The following is a 22688-nucleotide window of genomic DNA, read 5'->3' as shown; positions in this document are numbered from 1 at the left end:
AAAAATTTCAAAAAAAAATATATAAGTAACACGTTTTATCCGAAAAATAACACTTTTTTATGTAAAAAATAAGACCACTTTGTGAGTTTTGTTCAGAATTTTTTTTAAGTAACACTTTTTTGCCGAAAAGTATTATCTTTTTCTAACAGAAAAAACACTTTTTGCCTAAAAGTAACACTTTTTTGTCAGATAATATGGTTCTCATGATTCTCATATAAGGATGGTTCTTACTTAAACTTCTTCCAATCGATAAATTTAATTAGTAATTATATAATTTTTAATAAGAACACAAAATATGATGATTATAATATGACTACATGTACATGACATTTTAGGTGAAAAAGCTTAAAACAAAATGACATATAGACAATTTTGAAAGAACATGATATTAGCGTCTTTTATTTTTTGTTATATTTATCAATAGATTAGTCATGTAATTACATTGTGTATTCTATTCCATATTAAATCTACAAACTATCTGATTGAATTATTAATTTTTTGCTTAATATCTGTTATTGTACATATTAAAAATTTATAAAATTTAATATGAATAAAAGTTATATTTGAGACGAGAACAAGATTCCACATAATAATGTTTAAACTTATAAATTAAGAACAAAATACTTTTAAATATAAAATAAGTTGAGAGGGGAGGCCTAGAGGATAAGGGCAACGAGAATTGAATCTTTATTTTTCATAGATAAAGTAACATATATTTCAACTGAGAGAAGACATAATTCCATCCTCACACAAAAACTTGATGTTTCATTTTGTAAAGAATAGAAACAAGTCCATTAAGCTATAATCAATAAAATCGACTTTTATCAAGTGTTATTTTTTAAAGAAAGGAAACAAGTCTATTATAGCAAGTATTATTTTTCTCAAGTAAAGTTTTTAGTTTCATTTTCACTTGATTCCCTCTTTCTTTAGCTTACCTTATAATTATAAAAAAAATTATTTAAAAATACTATCACACAAAAAAAATGATGCATTCTCATTCTTGAATCCCAATCCATACTTAGAATTGATGATTTGAAAACTTAGTCCATCAAGCAAAAATAGAAGAGTCAAAGCCCCTAAAGAGGACTTGTGAACCCATATATATCAAAAAAGTTATTTTTCTTTACATTTTGGCATCTTCTTTGTGCATTGTGCAGAGAAGAACATCAAACTTTCAGAATGTACATTTAGCTTGAATACTTCATTATCATCACACCCAAAATCTCGCTTATAAAAACTATGATCAGAATCTGGAAAGAGATGGATGATGGCAAATCATACCCATGAAGCAGAATGTACATTTTGCTTAATACTACTCCATGATAATATCTAAAAGAGCAATAACCCCCTCAACGTATCAGCAAATGCTCCATATTTCTTAACATAACACTTTGTTTTCTCGAAGCCAAGCATCGAATCTTTGTAGGCTTCAGTTCCGCTATCCCCTTAACAATCTCAGCTTTATAGGCCTCAAACTGTTCATCTTCTGATAACAAAAGGCAAACTGATCAAAGACTGAAAACAAAACTAGAAAGAAAGAAAATGCATATTATGATAATCTTAAGCTGAACATATATATCATAATGTGAAATGTGTTTTCGTGCAATGAATTCATTACCTTTGTCCGATTTGAAGTTACCAAAAAAGCGAAGGAGCTTGCTTCGATTAGCTATCAGTATAGTTACGATATCAGGTGGTTTGTTTTTGTTAGCGACAAATAGCTATCACAGAAACGGAGCAACAAAATGTCTATTAGTCCAAGCCAATGCATTTAGATATAAATACACCACAATCGATAAGAATGACCAGAACTACAGCCGATCTCATATATCTTGTTAAAGAATAATCCAAAGCTCGAGGGTGTCTTCTCAGAATGATCCCAACTCCCGAGTGACAAAAAACTCTTTCAAATGGTTGATTTTTGTTAAGTTGAATATTGTTTTATTGAGTCGGCTATATATATTACTCGTTTAAATTAGACAAACAACATCAACGATCCAAACTGGACCACAATTGGCATACCTCATCGCACATACTAGTAGCTGCCATCGGGCAAGACTCTGAGCTAGGTAGCTAGATTATTTTGAGGAGTCACTCTATGAAGTTGGGATAGTTCTTAAAAATCAATAGTTGGGATAATGTTAGAGTATATAACATATCATGGGACCTCAACTATTAGCTTTAAGCTTTTGGTTGAGTTGGTTCTTTGACATGGTATCAAAAGACAACGCGATACCATGTCAAGGAACAAACTCAACTAAAAGCTTAAGCTAATGGTTGAGGCCCCAGGATATCTTATATACTTTGACAGATAACTTTGGATATGTACTAGCCAAAATAAGGATTGTTCTTGTGAAATTTTCCTTAATAATAAGGTGTATACCTTAAAGAGATGGAATGTTTCTGTTTGTATGGACTTGCTTGATTCTTGTACCAAAGCAATCGAAGACCAACCGTTATGTTCATGGATTGAGGAGAAAACGGAAAATAAAAAGAAGGAAACTTCAAGGAATGTTTTTTTACCCCAAGGAGATTCATGAGAACTACCAAGTTATCTTTTGAACCCACATATCGAACCATGATGGCAAAGTTTGCATGGTCAAGCAATATATCGCCCAAAATCTGAAAACGAGAATATACTCCTTTGACATCATTTATGAGAATTGAACGACAAATATTTCTATCAGAAGGGAGCGTCTTAGACAGGCAATCAAAATTTTACGTTCCACTATATGTTTGCACTATAAGTTCTAACCATTTTTTATATCGAAAAGGAGTTTTTAGATAATACATAGTTGAAAAGTCTGCGCGTGCTTTACCTTAATAGATTGACGCTTTATAATGTAAACAGGCGATTGCAGCAACTTTGTGTTGAACTCTCGGAAAAACTGTGACAATTGAGAAGTTATTTCATCACTAAAATCCTTAATGCTGATGGCAAAAACACTTAAAACCTCATAGTAAACATGATTGTTCACAGTTCACACAGTGATAGAAACTTACTGTTGGGATGATTTATCCCACATCGATAAATTGAATATAACGTGCACACTTATTAGAGTCCTTTTTCCCATTTTCATATGGTTTTGGGATAATATATATCTCCTTAGCTTATAAAGTGTGTGCACTTCGTGTCTCCCCGTTAATGTGCTAGAATTCACAATAAGTCTAGCCTAATTTAACATGGTATCAGAGTCGAAGGTGGTTCCTGGTATGATGTGGCTCACATGTGAAGGGAGTGTTGGAAATACTTCACATGTGAGACAAAATCCCACATCGATAAAATAATGGGTAGTTCACTTGCATATATATTAGATGAGCTAATCCTCCTACTACCATATAGTTTTGGGAAACAATGAACCTCACCAAGTGTATGTGCAAGTCAACACTCTTGACTTGTAGGTTTGTGGGCCCCAGCCCACGGGTGCCCCATGTCCACATGAGTGGGTCGCTGTGAGATTATGTGACGAATTGTCTCGGTGAAGATAGTTCCACTTAAAACCTTGTTTGAGTGTCTCCGGAAAACGTACTAAAACACGTTTTTTTAGGGCAGCAATATTGGATTTTTTTTGGTTGTATCTGAGTGATGGTGTAGTCATTGGAAAGAAGCCGCCACTTGTGGCGAGTCTTGCCGAAAAGGAATCAAAATTTGATACCTTTTTGTTGGTGTTGAACTGTCTTGGTTGCAACAAAGGGTTTCGTGATGAATATCGAGTTTTGATATCCATTTTGTAGGTTAGTTGTTTTGGTAGACGATGAGAACCGAAAAAATCATCGGATCCCAGATCTGAACCTTACGGCTCTAATACCATGTTGATTTCACAATAAGCCCAGCCTAATTTAACATGGTATTCGAGCCAATGGTTTGATCAAAAATTAAATATGGTAGGTCCGAAAAAAATGGCGTTCCTACCCTAATTGATTACTCATTTACTTCTATAGTCCCACATGCGAACTTGACAGGGATTCGCATGTGGGGGGTGTTGAGATGATTTATCCCACATCGACAAATTGAAGATGATGTGCACACTTCATAAGTTATTGGAGTCCTTCTTCCCATTGCCATATGGTTTTGGGATAATATATATCTCTTTGGCTTATGAAGTGTGCACCTTATGTCTTCCCGTTAATGTGCTGGAATTCACAAAAAGTCAAGCCTAATTGAACAATTACCCAATCATAGTTTGTAGATAGAAACTCTGAAACTGTGGATTTGTGCCGGGTCAATAATTCCTACAAGGTTCAAACAACTGCTTATGGCAAATGATTTCAACACGCGAAGAAAACAGACAGACGAAGAGGAAGACCTTAAAAGTTGCTGCAGCATCGGATGATTTATCAAAATCTGGAAGCTACACATAGTCGAAAAACTTGTGCAAGTGTGATTTCAGAACGTACCTATAAAACAAAACCCAAAAAGTTATTTCAGGTGAAAAGAACGAGCCAAAACAAGAGCTAAGAAGTTCAGACCTCAAACTAGTTTTTTCAGGTATGGCCGTCACTTACTTTGCTGCGCTTTGATGTCGAATACACTCTCTCAGCATGTTGCCATAGTGCAGCGCTAGTTTGTGGTTCTCGTACCTTATCAGAGTTAGTTAATGTAATGCATATGGTGTCAAATTATGCAATCAATTCTAAAGGATTAAAGCAATGGGAAAACAAGTCCGGATTAGTTGCCTACCCCGAGACCAATATGTCAATGAGATCGATGTTGGCTTCCAAGTAATCACAGGCAATTAAATGTGAATCAACCTGTTGTCTTTGCAAATTTGCAACTATTTGAGTAGCATCTTTCCGAGCCTGAGAAAGATCATCTTTTTGATAGTAATAATGGACATTAGGAAAACAGAATTTCATAGAAGAACTAGGTAGACGAAGAAAAAAGATCGACTGTAGAAGGTTATGTAGCTCACCTCCAAGTCCAGTTTCGGAAGGCAAATTACAAGGAGGCGAAGAGTATTTTATCGGAAAACTTGAGTTAATTGTGAGCAAGCTTCTGGGACAGGTTCGGCTTCACTAATTCCATAAAGGATGAATTTAATATCCACGATGAGCTTACTAAGTTCTTCCATCTACACACAGAAATTTGAAGCACTAAGGTGGCTAAACATCATTCAACATGAAAAATATCATATGAAGTTGCATTGTTCAATCATCAATGAGACAATATGTATAAATCAGTCCATGAATTAGCATTGACCCAAAAGAAGAATTAAAAAACCACCCAAGCCTGAAAATCAAATTTCTAGTTACAAATCATTGCCTAAAGGAGCATGAAAAGCAAATCATGCAATTAAAACCCATAATCAGCTCAGTAAAATATTCAAGCATTAACAAAAGAAACCAACCTTTTACAACCCTTTAAACCTTCAAATCCAGCTCCTACCACAATAATCCAAAAGATTGAAAAAAAAATAACAATCAAAGTTATCAAGATCACATTTCCCCCCTCATAGCCTTCTACATTTCGTTACTTAATGGCACCTAATGCCATTAAGTGGCTCCCGTCTTAGCGGGTTTAGGGACTAACATACACAACCTTACCTTGTTAGTGAGATAACAAAGAGGTTTCCAATTGATCATTAGTAGCAAACATCATATACAATTTCAAATAGATAAAAAATGCATATAATTTAACGAGTCATTTTAATATAAACTATAATAATCTGAAATTGAATTACTATTAATTAACTAATAAAAATAAATAGGCCTCATAAACCTTCAATATCATCAAAATCAAAATTTTCACACTAGACCTTCCATTTTCTCAAAATTTTATAGCTCAAACCATCTTTCTTAATGATCATCAACATAATCATATTCCTACATATAAAAAAAAAAACTCAACAAAACCCAATGAAAAAAAGATGAAAAACACATTTGAAATATGAAAAAAAAAAAGCAAACCTTTTTATTCCATTTTTGCACATGACCAACATTGCTACTAATACCTTGAAGGACAATCAAGAGCTCATGAACTCCGCAAACCTTATCAATCGGGGTTTGAACCTTGGACTTGGACTTAGATATCAACTTCACAGTGAATTTTAGGAGAATCTTCAAAGGATTATGCATTGAAGCTTACTTTTCTTACCTTTTTTTGGTGGGGTTGTGCAAAAATATGTAATGCTAAGAAGAAGAAACTCAAAATAATTGTGAAATCATATACAAAAAAAAAAAAAAAAAGAGAAACGAGTACATGGGTTATAATCTACAGATAGAGGTTAAGTAGCATGTGGAGAACAACAAAAAAAAATGATGTTAAAGTAGCATGTTTTACTAAAAGCAATGACCTTCTAGCAATAATCTAACATCATATATCTGTATATAGTATTTTCTTTCCTATTTATGAAAAGATTATGATCATTGTTGCCTGTTATTGCCTTACTGGTAATGTCTCAGGTGAGATGAAAAAAGACAGAGATGTAGCCAGGAGGGGACAAATGCAATGTCTTCTTGGAATTTTGATTTTAAAAAAAGCTTTTCTTTTTCTATTTTTGGGTTTTGCACGCTATCTAATGCACTCTTTTAATTTTCAATTGGGGGTATTTGACAAACGTCTGATAGCTTGTAGCTGATTACAGTGGCTCTCCATCCCACTCATTTTACATCATTTGTCAATTTAGATTGTCCCACCCATTTTGCATTATTTCCACATTTGGAAAAACTCACCACTTTCTTTTAATTTTATTCACACAATTTAACCTCTTTTCATTAATTAATTTGCTATAAGGGGACGTAGTAGTATGACATAGGAATTACAGAGATAAATTGAACAATTATAAGATATTTTAAGACATACAATAATATAACAAATATTATAAAACAAATATTAGGCAGGGGACAAACCTCATGGTGTTTGGATCTTTGATATAAAACAAAAGATAATGTCTTGGGACCCATATATTTGATCCAATCCGTTATCAGAAGTAGAAAACTTCATTTAAGCAGTGTATCAACACGTGCCATCTATCCATGAGACCCACGGCAAGGAACTTCCAAAAACCAACAAATAGACCTACAACTTTGACATTCTAAAAATGCTCACAATCATACTGACTTGAGCATCTAAAAGGTGTAGTTCGGGATAACCAATGTTAAAGACATCATACTTTAATAATATTGTTTTAAAAATTTTAAATAATATAAGTATGATTTGCTGTCTTACATTCCAGTCCAGTTTTAAACATAATTTCTATAAAAGAAATACACTCAAGTCGATGATGATGAGATGTTTCGAAAATTTTAAACAAGCGCAACAATAATTTGGGAAAAAATTTAGCGAAAACAAATAATCCATTCATACATTTTTACACCAGTTCATTCCATTCATTTCTCCCAACTCCCTATTAAGTACAATTTCTATCAACCCTTAAAAAACACCCCAATTACACTTATCGGAAAGACATAGGACAGAAGGAGTACTCATATTATAATAGTATACGTGATATAAACTTCTTGCAACGACCAGGGACAAAGGGAGTACTTATACTATTAATAGTATACATAATATGACCCCACCCCATAATGTTGGGATTATTGCTTTGCTGCTGTGAGCCAAAAAGTTGATCAAGTGCCCCAAGCTTAGCTTGGGCTGGTTTTGGGACGGTCCAATTGGATAGCCACTAAGCCACACCAACCAACTCAGAGACAAAGCTTTTTTTGAACACAATAGGGTTGAAAAACTGAGACTAGCTCATTGAAGACAAGGGAATCCATAAAATAAAACAGTTATAGAAATTGGCATCCATTCAAGTTATCTTGTTACAACTGTACATAATTTAAGATTTAGAAGTATATAAACGTTAAGGACAAAATTCCAGCTACGTAGAAGCCTACCTGAATACCAAGATGAAATTTTGTAGTGTCAAAGAATACAAACTGATCTTGTTCTTACTCATACATTAGGCTTGCATAGAGCTACTCGCGGAGGCACACACATAGAAGTGACTCTGTTCATAAAGTTGCTCAGAAAGCCGTGTTCTTTGAATTGTTAGCAACCACGACCAAATTATCGATGATTATATTCCTTTGATGTCATCCTGATTTCTAGAAATGCACAAAGAAGTTGCATGTCAAGCCGCTTCTAAAATCTTAATCCATACTCTGCAGAATAAATATGAGGTACAATATACAGCAATCAGCATCCAATGCTTCTCATAATCCTTTTAAGCCGTTCAATGACCGTTGTTGGATTAGCAGAAGAGCCCGGTAAATTAATGGCATGATATTCCAAACCTTTCCATTGGGAGATCAATTGGAAATGAGGGCGCCGAAACTGGCTACTAATAATTTCAAGAATCACAGTTTCAGGTAATGCTGACACCACATGAGTAAGACCCGCCCCATGAGCTCCAATAATCACCGATGCATCCTCGATGGCTCGAATTTGTTCCCTCATAGGTAAGTGACCAAACAAACCATTTATGACATTTATATTGCATTTGGAGTAATTAGAAGCCCATGCTTTCAGAGAATCAAACACTTCTTGTTCATTACTGAGCCTGGATTCAACTTTACCACCATGACGTGGATGTGCCAAATAGTCTTCACGCCGCACAAAAAGTACATTATATTCAGACGATTTCGAGTTTCTGGTTGTTTTAACAGGAAAATCAAAAGCGGCCTTTATCATCTCACCAAACTCAGATAGTCGTGCAGTTTTGTGATCATCGGGTTTTACCCACAGGGCTGTTGCAGAAGCCCCTTGACAATCTATATGTTGATTGAGACCTTTGAACCAGGGTGTCTCATATCCCAAAGGTGCAAAGACAGCATGGCGAAAGCAGACTGGACCTGTGAAGTTTTTAGCAAATCTAATGCTTGAAAAAAGCGCCTCCCATGTTTCTTCCAATTGTGTCTGGTAAAAACAAACATCAAAAAAAAGTTATGATGCAGAATGCTTACTTGGTAGAGGAAGAAATGTCAAGCTTCATAAGGAAGCGAGGCCGAACTAAAAGGTCTTTTACTTGAAGAACAAATCATGATAAGAAAAGTCCAGACTTCATATTTTTTCAGTAAGAGTACCAATTCTCAAGTATGCTCACCAATTTAAAAATGATTTTTCATATGACAACCAAAAAATAACTTCCTTTAGGAAATTACAGCTCATGATTCTAAGAATACTAAAGAAATACTTCTACAAAACAGAAGGCAAAATGAACAAACAAACAAATATTTCTCTTACCTTGCTGTGGCCATCAACAAAAACCACATTAGGCCGTGTTGGCAAGCCGGTTACTCTAGAGCTAACGTATGCACTATACCAATCTGTATATGTGTGGAAAACATTAGCATACTCAAACCGCGTCAGCAGCAATGTTGGCTCGTCAATCCACTGCAAGCATATATATAGTGTCAGATAATCAAGCAACAACCAGCACATGAAATCCTAAAAGCAGAAAGTATGACATAACAGCAAGAGATCACGGTAAAAAGTATGATTAACTTCATAGCAATAGATTGACTTTTAAGTTAAATCTCTTTGGACATCCACCAAAAAATTCTAATACCTTGATGAACATTGAACTTCTTAGTTTTAGCCACATATCCAAGTGTAAGTCTAAAATGAACTTAATCTACAGTATTTTAGTGTGCGCCCTGCCTTAATCTTCCATTCACAAGTCCACACTCCTTACTCTCCACTATACTTAATTACACTCTCTAACTTGCATTCCTTAGGACTAGGGGTGTTCAATGGGCCGGGCTCCCATTTTAAGCCCTTATCCGACCCGCTTTTATAAGGGCTTTGTAAGGGCCGGGCCGAAAACGGGCTCTACTATAATTAAAATGAAGCAGGCTATAAAAGGGCTCAATAAGGATCGAAAACGGGCATTCGTAAATAATATTATTTATGTATAATTTAAATATTATAAATGACAATGTCAATGGAGATTATTAATATTTTTTCAATTTAATTATTATAAAAGATAATTTAATTGTTATATATTGATAAATGAGGATTAAAATAATTTTTAGTAATAATGGGTCGGGTTGGGCCGGGTCAGGCTTTCAAAGCCCGACCCATTTAAAGCCCATATTATGTTTAAAGGGCCCTTATCCAACCCTGCCCATATTTACTTAAGCTCGGCACGACCCTTATCCGGCCCTTTGAACACCCCTACTTAGAACCAACTCAATATCCAAAACTATGTCAATAAATACAACGTAAGAACTAGACACTCACCAAAAAGGATGATCAGCCTTTAATTTTACAAATGGTCATATCATATACAACTACACAAGCATATAACCTCAGTTCCAAAATCACAACCAACTGAGAAACTCTCACCGAGATGTTATTTGCCATTTTCTCATCACTTAAACTAAAATGAGTCAATCCTTAGATTTAAACTAACATCAAATTCTTTCCCATCATAGTTTCACTAAAAATCAATAGCAACAAAAATGTCATCTGACCAAGCAAAAATTGTGCGTAAAATTCTACAAAAATCCAATAATACGACCATCAAATCTCATCCACCAAAATAACAATCCAAAAAAACAAACAGGTCCTAACAAAATTTCAAAAAAATTACATTCCATTCTGTCAATGGAAACAAAAAAGTCGCCTAATGTATAAGCACTCGATCTCTTCACATCAATAAGCATCCAAAATTAGGTTTCCCTCAAACGATCTCAATGCTGCAGAACTTGAGACGCTATTCCCATCAATTTACTGTTACCGTAACAATAACACACTCTTCAATCCCAATAAAAGAATACAAGGCATTTTGCAATTGCGTCTTTCTATCAATATTCTACAATACATTTCATTCAACAAAATAACTGCTACAGTTAATGCACCATTATACTAAAAATATAGTCTTTTTGGCGGTATAGAGAGTAGAGAGCCACAAGGACAATCAGACAGACACACTCAGGTCATTAGAAGGCCAGTTTATCATATAAATCAAGTATACCTCAGCATTGAATTCTTCAACAAAATCAACTAATCTCTTCACACTACCAAAAAGGACTATGATTAGTACTATTCACTTGTAGTTTGATAACTGATTTTAGCAACCATATATGCATAATCTCACAATTTTCCAACAACCACAATTAAAATAGTAATCAATTGCACTCAACTCAAAATGACAACTTTATTAGCAACAATGTTGACTTATTTCAATTCACTATCTAATCTCTTATCACTCTTAAGGAACCATCTCAAACAAAAGCGTAAGCTAATGATTGAGGCCCATGATATATTATATACTCTAATATGCCCCCTCACACGAGAGCCCATTGAGCTAAAGTGGATGCGCATAGGCGCTGAATAGTCCACTTTAAATAAGGGGTGGTTAAGATTCGAACGCGTGATCTCTTATCACGTTGGCTTCTGATACCATGTCAAGGAATCATCTCAACTTAAAACTTAATCTAATGATTGCGGCCCATAATATATTATATACTCTAACATTATAGAGGCATTGCGTTGTGTGATTGTGAATGTTTATCATGCCCAATTAGGAAAGTGGCATAACTCAAAATTGCATTCTTCTAATTTTACTTAACTCTACACACTACCAAAAATGACAATAACAGTATAATGCACTTGAAGTTAGATAGCTAATTATAGCAATCATGTATACATAATCTCACAATTTTCCAACAAGCACAATTAAATAGAAACCAATTGCTAGAATCAGGGATTGACCTAGTAGTTGAAAACTTCCACTTTGTCTTGTCATAGCCCATAGGTGTTTGATTCTCATTACCGAAAGAAGATCAACTACCCCATCAATTGCATACTACCAAAAATAACATCTTTAATAGCGACAATCTCTCACGTGAACTTAATTAATTTCAATACCGAATCCCATATTATTGGGATGAATGCTTTGGCGTTACTATAAATGTGAATGTTTATCGAGATCAGTTAGTAAAATCGTACAAAAAAGATATTCATAAATTGAGAATTAAAGAAACCCTAACCTTAGAACAATGAAAATCATTTTCGTCATCAACAACTTCCATAGATTGAAACAATTCTCGCATTGTATGCTTCGAAATCTCCCCTTGATGAACAAATTCATCAATAAACTCCTTTGAAAAAGCATTTTTCTTCCCAACTCCCTTTCGTCTCAATCGAAAAGCACCCTTTTCAAAATTGGGAAGCTCATCATCATCAGACCTTCCAATAACCTCTTCAATCCTTTCACCACCATTGGACATCTGAATCTTATTCGGATCCATCAAAACCCATCCACCTTCACAAATGGAGCTCCGAAGTGTCTCACTACAGTGACATTCAAACCATGAATTATTCGATTTTGAATTTGAATTAGGACGAGAGTACAATGTTGATGTTTTTGAGAACCCATTTCCGAAAAACCCTTCACAAGAGAAGATGGAGTTTGAAGGTGGATGCCAGGGGAGGTGAGAAGGAAGACTTGGCCATGGTTTTGAAGAGGTTGATAGAATTATCTGAAAGGTATTGTGAGGCAGATTGAGAAGAAGAGGGTGATGAGGGAAAGGGAAGGAATAGAGAGAAGAAGGGTGATGATGATAGTAAGTGAAGGAGAAGAAGGAGAAGTTGAGGAAGAGGAGAAGGAAGATTGTAATGGTGATTTTTTTAATGAACTTCGCCATTGATGGGGGAGGAGAGAGAAGGTAAGAAGTAAATGGGGTTGTTTGGTTGCTAGATTTTCGCCATTGAAGTCGTTGGCGCAGACTTGAAGTAATTAGTACTAATTGCTCTTTATAAAGTGCAGCAACTACACTTTATTTACATAATCTATTTAAGTGAAATTTTATTTAATTTATTAAATATAAAATTTAAATATATATGTATTATAATTTTTATAAAGTGAAAATAAAAATATTTAGTATTAAATTATATCTTAAATAACGTGTAAAAGAAATATTTCAAATTGAAAACAGAAAAATTATTTAATAATTGTTTGTTTTATGATGTGAAAATTTTTCTTATAATTTCTAGCTATGTAAAATTATCATATTGATTGAGTAATTAAAGTGTATTAAACTTTAAAATCGTTGGGATATTTCACATGGTAGCATCAAATTTTCATGAAACCTAAGTGTAGCACTTTTGTAATATTTTTCCACATGGTAGCATCCAGTTTATGCCTCATTTAACTGCCGTAGCATTTTTCATAAAATTTTTGTTAATTTTCACTTAATTTACCATTTTGATGTTTCCATCCTTATTAAGTGTTAGTTTTTGTCTTTATAATTTGTCCTAAACCATTTTTATGCTCTTAAATCATAAATGCACCATTTTGATGTTTAATTTATCTGTTTAATTCATCAACACTCTTAAACGGTGAATTAAATGTCAAAATTGTGAATTAAACATTTGAGAGCATAAAAATAGTTTAGAGCAAATTATAAAGATAACAACCAACACTTAATAAGGGTAGAAACGTCAAAATGGTAAATTATGAAAATTGACAATAAGGTGTTTCTTTGCAAATTACTCATAAAATAAATATATTTACTATAAATAAGACGCACAATAAAAGTTTTGCACAAGACCTTTAAATTTTTCAAGACGGCTCTGCATGTTATAGGCATTTACATTAATGGCATTGCACTTATACATGCAGCATGATCTTAGCATACAATCAATACATTTCATTCGAGAAAAAAGCTTATCAACTAGTCGACTACAAGTAAATGAAACTAAAATTTCTGTTGGTACATACAACCGATAGCTAAACCTTTCTCAGAAGTCGCAATGGCACGACATATATAGAGGTTGAAGGAAAACATAAAACATAGGTCATTGTCCGCAAACATGAGCCTTTTATGTATGTTTTCCATGCTACCTCAAAGCTATATCGTCGAGTACAATGCCTTCTTGGTTTCTTACACGAGCAGCAGCATTACAAGGTTAACTGCGGTTTGTGAGCCGGAAATCTCATCATCTTCATGGGCTTCGGTCTTGTAACACACGACTGCAGCGCGCCACTAGTCTTTGAGAGTGAAAAAAGACAACAGGCAATTCATCACTTCAACGTAACGTGACATTTAACATGACAGGATTAAGCACTGAGAAATACAGTAAAGTTCATACGATATAGCTTACGATATACAAAAAATGGCATTAAGACTTGCTTGTAGATTAATATCAAGAACACTAGTAACCAAAAAACAATCTTACAAGAAAATGACACGGCTAGCAAGAATGAGACTTTTGCCGGAAGGAAAAGAAACCGCCTTTTTCGGAAGAGTAGTATATGAGGGGGACAAAGGAGTATATGTTTAAACTCCGTGTCATCCCCCATGGTGCAAAATGAGGGGGACAGACTAGAATATGCTTAAAATGTATGCCAAACATGTATTTATAGACACCATTGTGACAGTTAATGGTAAGTTTAACGCTTATGCAACTAATTCTTAAAGATCAAGAATACCCACCTAAAATCTCATCTAATCATATAAACAACAAAATGATCATCCGATTTACTTTTATCTCGAAACTCATATGCCAAAAAAACCATCACTGACTAATGGTGAATTCATTAAGGAAGCTCCACATGAAGGTATGTTCGGGATTTAAACGATTTTCGGAGTTTCAAACCTATGAGGATCGAGATTGAGAAGTGAAGACTAAAATACCTTATTACAGCCATATCTAGAGCCCATGATTATTGAGCTACAGTTCAAACGGATTTCTCTCTTGCGTAGGCTGCTCCCAAGCACGTAAAAGACCTGCTGTAAATTGAGGTTCAAGCATGAGATGCTGTCGTCCATAAACAGATACAAATTACATAAGTCACAAGACACTATCGACAACAACAAATCTTATCGACGAAAACAACATCATTCTTCTAACCCAATGCCGTTAAGCAGCACCTAGACGGGGTTTAGGAGGTGGGATATACGCAACCTTACCCTTGTTAGAAATAACAGAGGTTATTTCCGATTGACTTCGGTAGAAAACATCATCTGCAACTTCACATAAACAAGCAATGAACATAAAGACAAAACCACATTCCAACAACCAAAAGGGAAGATCTAGCCATTGGCTTTTTAGTGAAAAACTTCAAACCTAAAACAAAGGGTCCCTATAGATTAACTAATCATCCATTCAACAGCTTAGGACTTGGGTGGATTAAGCAAAACACTTCAACATATAAGAAAACCAAAATACCGGCAATTTAAATATCTGGCATACTTAGAGGAATTTCTCCCAAGGACATGTAGATTGGATCATCTTCACTGAACATTTCCTGCAATAATCAGCACAAAATAATTAGCCAAAATCAACAAATTCTCAAAGCCTTTGTCACCACTCAAAACCTTCCAGAGAAAAGACATCATAATGAAAAGAGCACACACTATTATAACTAGAGGTGTTCAACGAGCCGGGTCAGGGCGGGTCAAAGCCTATAATTATCCATTTTTTTAAGTTCATATAATAGTTTTTTATTCTACTCAGGTCGACCACCTATCTATATAATAATATTATATATAAATATAAAAAAGGAATCGGTCAAGGAATGCAGTCAATTAACACGAGGGTCATGCAATGTGGGTTAATTATCAGGGTTTATACCTCGCCGTGATTTAGGCCAATGTCATTGTGCAAAGGATTCATATCAGGCTGAACCGAAGAACAATTTGGGACATCATTACCAAGCAACTCGGAGATCATGAACCCATACCCATCCTGCCCATCAGGGTTCTCGGTAGAATTTTGCGGATTCTGAAAGCTCTCCATGCTCGTGATGCCTGCCTCTGAACTGCTCACATGAAACATATAACAAAACATAAGTCAAAATCGTTCCCATCAGCATAAAACATTCCGTACTTAAGACGTGCACAAAAGAGTTGGCAGGAAAGGGAAAATAAGCTAGAGGACAGCATACTTTTTCATCGAGTCATTCGACCTTTTGCATTCCTCCAAAGATGTGCTTTCTAGATCGATTATATCGATATCTTTTCTAACCGATCCAGACTCATTGTACTCATGAGTTAAATTGCGACTATTCGTAATGGACAGATGAATATCAACTGGCATATCTCGACAAGGACCCGATGTTGAGGGATACAACAAAGTAGTAACATTGTGACTCTCGTGCAAATTAGACCCTTCCATGAGATTGAGATCGCAGATTTTAAACGAGTTCGAGAGCATCTGCCTCTCTCCGTTTATGTTAGATTCAACATCAACTTTTAGAGGCAATGAGACATTAGTAAAGCTCGATTGACTAGAATGCTTGTCACTCAGATCAGAAAGCAGCGAGTATTCATCGCTGTGAGCAACAGTAAGCCATTGTTGATGCTTAGCTTTTTTGGCTCCCTTCAAGACGTTATCTTCCTCAATAGGCCGTTTTTCACCTCTATCTTGACAGATGGAACTGCACATCCCAAGCTCGGTCAATCCACTAGAATTTTGCTCACAAGAAAACGATAAAACCTCCAAAGATTTTTGCTGATCAACAGGGTATGCGGGGTTCAGTTCGCCAATCTCTCTAAAAGAAAGATCCGAAACAATTGAACCAATGCAATTGGTACTACTAGGAGTCTCTACAGAAACATTTATGGGATCATGTTTACAAGAGTCTTGGAAATCAAGTCCCGGCTCACTAACATTGTTCTCTTGGTTGGTCAAAACCAGATCGCTATTCGGGGAGCTTCCCATTGAAGGAGAATTATCGCTCTTTTCTACCACTTTTTGAATAGCTAAATTATCCTCCGTATTATCTTGTTCTTCATTACGATTATCAGTCCCGTCTTTTGTCTCCTCAAACATGGCGTTTCCAACGTCAGAAGCACTCACGACCTCTTTATCATTGTCGTTTTCAACCAAAGTGGTCTTCTTCGAGTCTGGATCGCTAAGCGAGCAATCCTTTCCAATCTCATCCGGCAACTCATTGTGTCTATCATTTTTTGCTACAAGCTCGGATGGGTGCGAACTCTCAACACTAGTATCCGTACTTTTGGGTGTATCCTTGTGGAAAACATCATTTTCAACGGCAACAGGGGTCGTTGAACGGGTTGTTTCTTCAGCTAAAGACCCTTCCCTTTCATTCTCATAACTCCGGTCAGAGCTAAAACTCCTAGTGTGTTCCAATCTTCTCCTCTCCCTCGAGTAATTCCTCGCCATACTCGAATCTTGATCAATTGGAGACCTTACACTACCATCCCTATCTTGTGAACTACGAAGATCATGTGATTCCCCACTATTGTTTCTCAAACTACCATCCTGATTTTTACCAGGAAGCACATTTGATGACAATAGTCCCCGCGAAACCAAATAATCGACTGCTAATCGACCTGCCTCCAAAAAGAGATCACCTTTACGAGGTGTCTGTGGAGATTGACGACGTTGCAATGGTGGGAAAGGTTTAGGAATCCCACGTCCAAAACCGCGGTTGAAGTTTCGTGGTTCGGCGTTATTGAAACCTATTCCACTCATATTATACCTGCATCCCATATACTCATATATATCAACATCAAGTAAAAACAATGAACACTATCATTTCAACCTTTACCAGCATAAATCCAAATCCAACTATAATAATATAAAAAATTGGGCATTATAACAACTAAAAACTAATTTAATATTCAACTATACTAAAAAAAGGTTTTATCATCTCTAATTCTTCAAAGGTTCAATCTTTCCATCTTCAACAATCAAGGTTTTCTCTTGAGGCAACAGTTTTAATCACATTCCTCTCTATGCAGGGTTCTCTCCTTTGGGGTAAAATTGACCGCTTTCTTTTGGCACTCCCTCTCAAGAGGTACGGGTATGAATTGTTCGTTACCTTTCTTCATCCAGACCCTATTAACAAGCGGAATTTGGGTTGATGATGATGATCTTTCATAACCCTCATCATTGAAAAATATTAATACTAAAAGTGCGAGAATCATGGATTGACCTGGTGATTTAAAACTTTTATTTCATTTGTCACAGGGGTTCGATTCTCACCCTCTAATAGCAAATTCTCCGGCCTTACCCCAAATTAAAATATTCAAAAAACAGCAATATCTTAAAATAGGGTTTATGATGTCAGATTTTTCAAAGTTCAATCTTTCACATCTAAAACAATCAAGGTTTTCAATTTCTACAGAAAAATCAGGAAATCTTTTAAACCCCTCATCATAGAGAAATATCTATACAAAAATTACAAATATTATTCAATAATAGAGCAATATTCAACAATAAAATCAACTATTTCATATACTACAAATAAGGAAAATTCAAAATACAGAGAAAAATGGAATCATCTCAAATACCCAGATAGTGATTTGGAATTATAACATCAACAATTACAAAAAAATATTAAAAAAAAAAAGCTTAAAAACAATCAAAATCAAGATAACCCAGAAAAAATTAGATGCAAAGAATAAAAAAGTACCTCATCTTTAATGTTAGGTGACTAATCAAAAGATTTAAACTAGAAAAGTCTTCACAGGTACCATTAAAGGTGCAGTGTTAATGAAATCAACCCAATTAGCACTGAAAAATCACAACTTTATTTATTAAACATAAAAAAAATGAACACAAATTAAAATTAATTCAATTCAAATCCAATCATCAACAAAGAAAATCTAATCACTAAAAAATAAGCAGCAATTGGAGGAGAATAAAGATGTGTAATCATGTTCAATAAGAGTTTTATTTATTTTTTTGGACCTTTAGTTTGTGTTTTGATGGATTCTGGCTTCACTTGACAATTTTTGTGCCAATTTCTCCACGTTTTTACTTGCGTTTTATGATGGGGATTGGGGTCTTAAGAGAAAAGAGGAACAAGATTTTCCTAATAGTAAGAGAGGTTGGTGGATGATAATAAGTAATAAATATTCTTCTTTATTTTTAATATGCTTAGTTTAATTTGCACCTTTATTATATTTATTGATTATACTCTCATTTTTATCATGCACTTGTTTTCTTTTTATTTTATTTACACTAATTTAATTTTCCTTATCAATTTCATCCAAAAAACATAAGCAGTAGATAATGAGACATACATAAACTAAAAATAATAAATTAATATCAGTTACAACAAATTACCTTATGTCCTAAATCTTTTTTCTTATAAATGAAAAGTCAACATTGGTATGATGATTATCAAGAGTTTATTTGATCTAAATTTTCATTTATTTGAATTTAAATAGGTTAGTTTAGTTGTTTTCATATAAAATTGTCACTTTTGCTTTTATATTTCATTAATCAATTAATTATAGTATTATACTTCTCTATCTCTCTAGGATAATAGTAAAGAGAATTATGATATTTAAAAAAAATCGAATATTTTAGTAATCGATAATTCTAGGGAATATATTCTTGGAGGATGTAAATGAAATACACTATATTTATTTAATTTAATCACAAAAATCTCCAAGGTATTAATAAAGCAAAGAAAGAAAGCCTTAAGTACTCCTCCACTTCATAGATATATTACAACTAATATTTATAGCTTTTTACTTTTTTTAAAGTTTTATTAAAAATATAGCGAATCTGAAAAAAATAAAATATTACATAAACATTTAACATAAGAGAGTTTAAAAATAAAACTCAAACATTCCAAAAATAAAGTGGAGTAAAAATGAGAAAATCTACTTTAATTAATAAACCTATTGACTAATTTAATTAACACTTGAAATACAAGGCTTAGGAAGTTGTACACCATAAACTAATACTTTAGCATAAGAACAATGTGAAATAGTTTCTCCTTTTTCATATCCTTTGCCATTATTATTATTAGTAATGTTAATGTTCTTCAACACAATTTTATCACATGGATTACTCCCACTGCAACATTTGTCTTTGGTGTTCCATGGGTGTTTTTGAACTTCACATACATCTCTTATTTGAACCTTTCAAATGCCCTTTTGTTGAAGGTTACCAACAAACATTAAACAAAGAAAGTCTATTTGTTAGTAAAATTAAGATATATATAAAAGTAGTAGTATGTATTATATTTGTTAGAGCTGTAATGAAATTTGGCCTTCTAATAGTTATAAAATAATATTAATATAACATCTCTCACAAAATGTAAATTATAGGAATGAGACAAAATAACCAATATGAAGTAACAAAATATAACTTAAGAAATAAACTTCTCTTAATTTATATTAACTTTCGAATAATGTGAATTACAAATTAATTGATTCAATTAAAACTGCAAAATTTAAGGAGTTATATGTTACATACTCCCTAAAAAAAATAAATGCTGAAGAGAAAAACTAATCCTATATTTTCTCTTCTCCTACGTATTTCTAAAGTTAATTAAAACATCTTCTTAATTAACTCTTTCTCCTCTCTTTTTCTTTATTATCTTAAAAATTCTCCTTACCATTATTTCACACAATATTATATAAACGAAAAATAATAATAATGCAAGAGCATTAATAATACACTAATGTAACAACTTTTAGTTTTTCAATGAATGAATGTATTATTATCTTCTTTTCGTGAAGTTCGTTACAATTGATTTCCATATAAAAGATTTGGGAGAAAAATGTGGTTCAAGTAATCAGTATATGAATATAAGTTAAACATGTCAATATTAGGGCTGACAAAAGTTGATCCGACCTATTAATTCTACTCGAATTTAACTCGAAATAAGTGGGTTTGGGTTGATACTTTTGACACAATTAATTAAATGGGTCGATCCGATCTGATCTGCTTATTAAATAGGTTAGGTTCAGGTCAAAATTTTAAACTTGAAAAACCTGTATAACCCATTTAATTAAATGTGCTAATTTCGAGTTAAATCAATAAGTATAAGCTAAACTTAGTTTATTTAACATTTTTTTATTTTTCATAGTAAATACAAAATATACATCAAAAAAACATAAAGTTAAAATTAAAGCCAAAAAAATTAGATTTAATCAACGTTAAAAACCTTAAAACGAAAACAAAAAAATTATAAACGGGTTAAGTGGATCGAAATCAGGTCAACCTAATCTGTTGCAGGTTGGGTCAAGGTTGTGATTTTCAACCCAAACACGACCCATCCTGATATGTTTGACAGACCTAATCAATTTTTCTTAAGCCACAAAAATCTAATCGAATCTGATTCGTCCAAGGTTGAATTCGACTTGACCTATATTTTCAAATATTGAGATAAATTTTAAGTTTCTTATTAAAACATATTTTCTTAAAAATAATTAAGATAAACTTCCACAATTAAAACTTTAAAACCATTTTAAACCCTTATCTAATAAGAACTACTAATTTTAACAAAAAGACTATATGATATAATTAATTTTTAAATTTTTTATTACGAAAAAATTTAATAATAAAAAATTCTTTATACATTGAGTCAAAGCCAAAAGAGTTGCTTAATCGATTTCACTTCTCTATATATAACGCATATTATTAGTTATTGATAGCTCACAACCCCTAAATATGTAGCTTTGTCAAACTCTCTCTTGAGTTTATTACAGAGAGGTTAGGGTGGTTAATTTATTTTATGTATCAAGTTGTGAGAAAATGAGATCAAAATAAATAATTTGAAGAAAATAATATTATAAAACAAAGGAAAATCATTCCAACATAATGTACTATATATATTGTCTATATAGTGATTATAAGAAAAAAAAATTTAAATATATTGTTAAATTTTAAAAAAATAAATATTCCAACATAATATACTATATATAGCAACTTTACAGTAGAAATAGAGCGAGTATAACTTAATATTAGGATAATAAAATTTAAAGTAAAGTAAGGACAATAAAATAAACATACCTTTGTACAATTCTTTGATGGGCAATAATTTTGATCAAATATGATAAGATTATCAGCATTCTCCATTAATACATCTTGATATCTAATCTTTTCCACAATCCCATGAACATTAGTAGCCCATGTCTTGATCCTCAAACCATTAGTAGTGTCTTTAAGACTACAATTTCTAACATATATTTGTTCAATATGATTATCAATACTCCTAATGCCTCCTAAACTTCCAATGCTAAAACCATGACCGGGTCCAGAATGTACACTAGTCATTGTTATGTTCATAGAACCCCAAAGAAACGCAACGCAATCATCGCCTGAACTGAAGTGATTTTGCTGTGATGAAATTGTGATCTTTTTTATTTGAGTTTTGTTTACTGCGAATAAGTGGAAATGAGTTGTTTGGCTGTTGATTAAGAGCACGTTTTGTACCTTTAAATTTGTCACAAGGCCTAATCTCAACAGATGAAACAATGTCAAGAATATTGTCATGATTTTATTTTTCAAAGAAAAATTAGTACAAACACAAAAGCATGATATTAAACTAATGTCAATTACTCGACTGGGTTTTATAGAGTTTGAGTTTCGAGGATTAGATGTATACAACTTTATTATCTTTGTAATAATAAAGAGTTGTTTCGATTGACTGTTATAGTACACTTCATTAACAACTTTATATAAATAAGTACTGGTGGGGCCACCTTATATTACTATTCATGATTTATTTAAGTTCAGTTGTTTTTTTAGTTACAGAGTAGTCTAAGGGAGGAGATATTAGGTGAAAATCGAACCTATGATCTTACCTCAGAAAAGTAATACTTGTTCCAACTAAAATAAGAGTCGGTTCTCATAAATTATGTAGTTTTTTATCACTTGGTAGGCTGAGGGAAGAGGGAGGGCTAAGTGAGAATCAAATAAAAATAATGTTCCTAAAAAGTGATATTTAATTTTCATATGAGACAAGATTTAATTCTCTTGAGTGATGCAGCTATATGAATGTATATTCATGAAACAAAGA

At 33.4% G+C, this 22688-nt stretch overlaps 2 protein-coding genes and 2 pseudogenes across 6 annotated transcripts; all 4 read right to left on the bottom strand.

Moving 5' to 3' along the window:
- Positions 1-652: 652 nt before the first annotated feature.
- Positions 653-7553, bottom strand: LOC130818364 (putative MO25-like protein At5g47540; annotated as a pseudogene).
- Positions 7554-7699: 146 nt separating this feature from the next.
- On the bottom strand, positions 7700-12701 carry LOC130818363 (beta-1,2-xylosyltransferase-like). Its single transcript, XM_057684514.1, has 3 exons — positions 11941-12701; positions 9188-9337; positions 7700-8860 (listed from the first exon to the last, which is right to left on the bottom strand). The coding sequence occupies exons 1-3, from the start codon at positions 12595-12597 to the stop codon at positions 8141-8143; spliced, it is 1527 nt and encodes a 508-aa protein (XP_057540497.1). The 5' UTR covers positions 12598-12701; the 3' UTR covers positions 7700-8140.
- A 789-nt stretch (positions 12702-13490) lies between these two features.
- Positions 13491-18774, bottom strand: LOC130818362 (uncharacterized protein At4g26450-like). 5 transcript variants are annotated; one of them, XR_009043951.1, is made up of 7 exons: positions 18617-18774; positions 18339-18439; positions 15843-17402; positions 15530-15716; positions 15125-15203; positions 14590-14685; positions 13491-13943 (listed from the first exon to the last, which is right to left on the bottom strand). XR_009043951.1 is itself a non-coding variant. In XM_057684510.1 (7 exons), the coding sequence occupies exons 2-6, from the start codon at positions 18341-18343 to the stop codon at positions 14627-14629; spliced, it is 1866 nt and encodes a 621-aa protein (XP_057540493.1). In that variant the 5' UTR covers positions 18344-18439; positions 18617-18774; the 3' UTR covers positions 13491-13943; positions 14590-14626. The 5 variants fall into 5 exon arrangements, 3 of the variants coding, with proteins under 3 accessions (XP_057540493.1, XP_057540495.1, XP_057540496.1); XR_009043952.1 differs by having other exon boundaries at positions 14590-14682; XM_057684510.1 differs by having other exon boundaries at positions 15149-15203.
- Positions 18775-19569: 795 nt separating this feature from the next.
- LOC130818699 (exopolygalacturonase-like) lies at positions 19570-22162 on the bottom strand (annotated as a pseudogene).
- Positions 22163-22688: the final 526 nt, after the last annotated feature.

The sequence above is a fragment of the Amaranthus tricolor genome, chromosome 7, assembly GCF_026212465.1.
Source record: "Amaranthus tricolor cultivar Red isolate AtriRed21 chromosome 7, ASM2621246v1, whole genome shotgun sequence".
Lineage (NCBI taxonomy): Eukaryota > Viridiplantae > Streptophyta > Magnoliopsida > Caryophyllales > Amaranthaceae > Amaranthus > Amaranthus tricolor.
The sequence above is the reverse complement of the archived record's forward strand: the minus strand, read 5'-3'. Positions and strand labels throughout refer to the sequence as shown.